We start from the raw sequence: 3885 nt of genomic DNA, 5'->3' as shown, positions 1-3885 counted from the left end.
AAGAGACGGCAAGTTTTAGAGCGTATAGTGGATGTGATCAAAGTACTTGGGAAGAGGGGACTCAGCTATAGGCATGTGGAGAATGAGGCTGCATACATTTTAGGTGATAACACCATCGATCATGGTAACTTTCTGGAACTGATTGTGTTATTAGGCAAGTATGATATGTGCCTTGGAGAACATTTGAATGACTGCATTGAAAAAAGCAAGAAGTTGCATCAGACCAGTGGATCAAGAGGTAGAGGATCTCTCATCACCCTACTCTCCAAAACAACTGTCAACTCAGTGATTGATGCACTTGGCCATCTCCTTCAAGAGAGCATCGCCAGTGATGTCCAGAAAGCTGGGATGTTTTCTGTTCAGCTAGACACAACCCAAGACATCACAGGTTATGATCAGTGTTCAGTAATCATCAGGTATGTTACTGAGTCTGTGCAGGAGAGGCTTGTCTCCATAGTGAGGTGCGAAGCATCCACGGGGCAGTACTTTGTAAACTTGCTTTCCGGAGTTTTAGAGCATCTGAATCTAGACAAGGCCATGTGCATTGGGAATGCAACAGATGGTGCTTCAAATATGCAGGGCCAGTACAAAGGCTTTTCAGCACTTATGACTGCCCAGTCTCCAACTCATGTGCGGTGCTATGCACACATACTTAATCTTGTGATTGCTGACACAACACAAAGTGTCATTGAAAGTGGATCACTCTTTAATTTACTTAATGACATAGCTGTGTTCATCAAGGAGTCCTATCACAGGGTTAATCTGTGGGAGAAACAAACCGAAAACACAAGACACAGACGCCTCAGTCCAATAGGTGAGACACGGTGGTGGGCCAAGCATGATGCCCTCCAGAAAATCTTTGGACATTTTGGAAAACCAGATGATGGCCTCTTCGTTGATGTAGTGCTGACGATGGAAGCCATTGAAAAGAGGGAAAAAGAAAAGCCAGCTGTTTGTGCCAAAGCACGAGGCTTTAAAGAGTGTCTCTTGAAGCATGAAACTGTGTTAACAGCACAGATATTTCTTAGAGTGTTTGAGCAACAACTCCTCTGTCAAAGTACCTCCAGTCAAAGGGGATGGACATTCTCTCTGCCCATCATATGGTGACTGCCACACAAGATGGCCTCAAAAGTATTGCCAGGGACTTTCCAACTGTGAAGACAGCTGCAGACACATTTGTGAAACAGACAAATCAAAAACTAGAGGAGAGGGAGAACAACACAGACATGGAAGTGGAGGCTGAACTACCTAAAAAGAGAGCCAAAAAGAGAAAAGGCATGGCCGGAGAGATGCCTGAAGATGAGTTGCAAATCAATGCTGAGAAATCATATGAGGTGAAAGTGCACAACATCATCCTGGACACAGTTATTGAAGCAATCCACAGACGATTTGTCATACATGGCCCTCTTCTTGCCGATTTGGCATGGTTGGACCCCAGGAAGTTTAGCCAGGTCAGAACAGTTTCTCTTCCAAGTAATGCATTTCAGAACCTCAGCGCCTGTCTACTTAAATTTGACAGCAGGGCTACAGTTAATAACCTTCAGTCAGAACTGAAACGTTTTGCTGAACAGTGGGAAAGGCTTAAGACATCACATGTAGATGAGTACACGACCAGAACAGCAAAGGACAGATCTGAAGAATGGGACGAAGAAAGTGAAATTGTGACCGAAAGCTGTGGTTCTTGCAAAAATTGCCCACTGTGCTGCTATCAAATACTCAGGCGGTTCAACATGCTGTCTGATGCCTATCGTCTCCTTGGGCTGGCATACAAGTACCTGCTGACCCTCTCCCTCACTCAGGTTGCCTGTGAAAGAACATTCTCTACACTCAAGTTCATTAAAAGCAGACTCCGAAGCAGCCTGTCTGCAAACAAGCTGGAGATGTTTATGCTGATGGCCACTGAAAAGGACATTCTCATGTCATTGGACTCTGACATGGTCATTGACAGGGTAGCTGAGAAGAGTGACCTGCTGAGAAAGCTCCTTTTGTAACCTGGTGAGGTGAAATAAAAATGAGCAAAACATTCCTAATTATCTATTGTTAATATTAGATTCAGCTTTATTGTTATTGCCTAAATGAATACATTTAGTATCTACCTTCACTTCAAACAAGTCAAGTGATTGGTAAATGCTTAGAATTTGTCCATCTTAATAGATAGAATAAATATGAGATTGGAGTATTAGGCATTTATAAACATATATTCTTACAGTCTTAATCTGTCATTGTTTCATTTCAGATGCTGTCAGTCATTTTAGGAGGACTGAAGTGTGTTCATTTTAAGTAAGTACTATATGGAATATGATTCAACCATTTTTCTAGAGTAAGCATACCAGTACTGTCATCGTCTGTAAAAATCTATTAAGTACAATTCTTTCTCAACCTTCACTGTCCTTTCACTTCATAAAGGTTTCCATGTCTTAAGATATGTTCAGTGTTGCTGCTGTGGAAGTGTTGTAGGTGACCTTTTATTGATGAGTGAATAGTCTTCGGTGATACAATTCAATCATAATCTGTCCTTTATAGATTTTAATATTCATCTAATCTTTATTCCTTTCTGTCCTGTTTGTCAGGGTCTGATCATACATTGTTTGTTTAAGAGGTTCGAGACCATTCAACTTTTTAAGTTCATCAACGTAAGTACTAGTGTATATGATTTCTCTAATTCCTTTCTGGAATAAAGATGCCAGTACTGTGATCATCTGAGCAAGTCCATCAATTGCCATTCACAGTTCTTTGTCCTTTCACTTGTGTCCTGTTTTTCAGGGTCCCATATAATTTCTTCAGAAGTAAGTACTGTATATGATGCCAGTATTTTCCCATATTTTCTAGATACTGTATTAGTACTGTGTGTAAAATGCCATCAAAAACTCAATTAAGTGTTATTCTTATTCTTCTTTCTCACCTTTCTTTCTCTGTCTCCTTTCATATTTAAAGGTTGCTGTGTTAACAAAATATATTGTGCTACCATTCTGTTTTCTATTGTTTTGGTAAATAAATACTTTATGAAAATATCCCTAAATCTGTCATTTATTAATTTTAATATTAATTAATGATCATGTCTCACCTCTAGTGTTCTTGGTCTTAATTTCAGGTTTCTACCATGTGTTGTAGATAGTTCAGGAGGTTAACTCTACCAAGCAGTCTTTTTGTTTCCGCTATGTACTGTTTAAAATCCCGAATAGGGAGAATGGTGTAGGTTTAACTTTATTAGATTGATACATATATACCAACAAGGCAGTGTACATCAAAGCAGTTGTTTTCATGCAAAGGCTTTATGGTTTTTCCTATAGCGATTGACAGACCACGTGACTTTGCGCATTGCATGCCGGGAACTCCTGGCAAAACAATCCAAGTACCGCATCAAATACAAGCATTTGCAATTGCAGCACCGCAAAACGTTCATTCTCCGGTTCCAATACCTTCTTGTTTTTTCTTTGCCGCACAAAAAAGGAATGTACAAAACGACGGAGAACAATGCCGGTCCGTACAAAGACAGACTCGACGAAAAGACAAAGAAAAGATACGAGGAAAAAATCAAAGGAGTGAAAGGGTCAGACCCTTACGAGCACACAGAGGGACAAAAGACGTTAGCGTGCTGCCCAACTTTCACCACGCTCAGATTTATAATTATACGGTTCTTGGAGTGAGTGCATACACTCATGAAGTTTAGTAACTTCAGGTCACTGCAACAAGCCCAGGTACAGTTTACCGACGGATGGGTGCAGGACCTTGAAATGCACCGAAAGACCATCGTACAAACAAACGTAAGTTTACCTTTGTTCGTCTCACAAATCGTCGTCATAAGTACACATTCGTTAACCGTGTATTAATATAACCTTTGAGCTCAACGGTAATTAATTAGTAGTTGAAAAATAATTGTAATAT

The 3885-nt window shown here is 40.3% G+C and overlaps 1 protein-coding gene across 3 annotated transcripts; it reads left to right on the top strand.

Moving 5' to 3' along the window:
- Positions 1-619: 619 nt before the first annotated feature.
- Positions 620-2956, top strand: LOC309703316 (uncharacterized protein). 3 transcript variants are annotated; one of them, XR_014275850.1, is made up of 4 exons: positions 620-1995; positions 2237-2280; positions 2407-2453; positions 2571-2956. XR_014275850.1 is itself a non-coding variant. In XM_082528099.1 (3 exons), the coding sequence occupies exon 1, from the start codon at positions 1077-1079 to the stop codon at positions 1989-1991; it is 915 nt and encodes a 304-aa protein (XP_082384225.1). In that variant the 5' UTR covers positions 620-1076; the 3' UTR covers positions 1992-1995; positions 2237-2280; positions 2571-2956. The 3 variants fall into 3 exon arrangements, 1 of the variants encoding a protein (XP_082384225.1); XR_014275851.1 differs by having other exon boundaries at positions 620-2280; XM_082528099.1 differs by lacking the exon at positions 2407-2453.
- Positions 2957-3885: the final 929 nt, after the last annotated feature.

Source organism: Aulonocara stuartgranti (genome assembly GCF_965226115.1).
Source record: "Aulonocara stuartgranti genome assembly, chromosome: 3".
In the NCBI taxonomy this organism is placed as follows: domain Eukaryota; kingdom Metazoa; phylum Chordata; class Actinopteri; order Cichliformes; family Cichlidae; genus Aulonocara; species Aulonocara stuartgranti.
The sequence above is the reverse complement of the archived record's forward strand: the minus strand, read 5'-3'. Positions and strand labels throughout refer to the sequence as shown.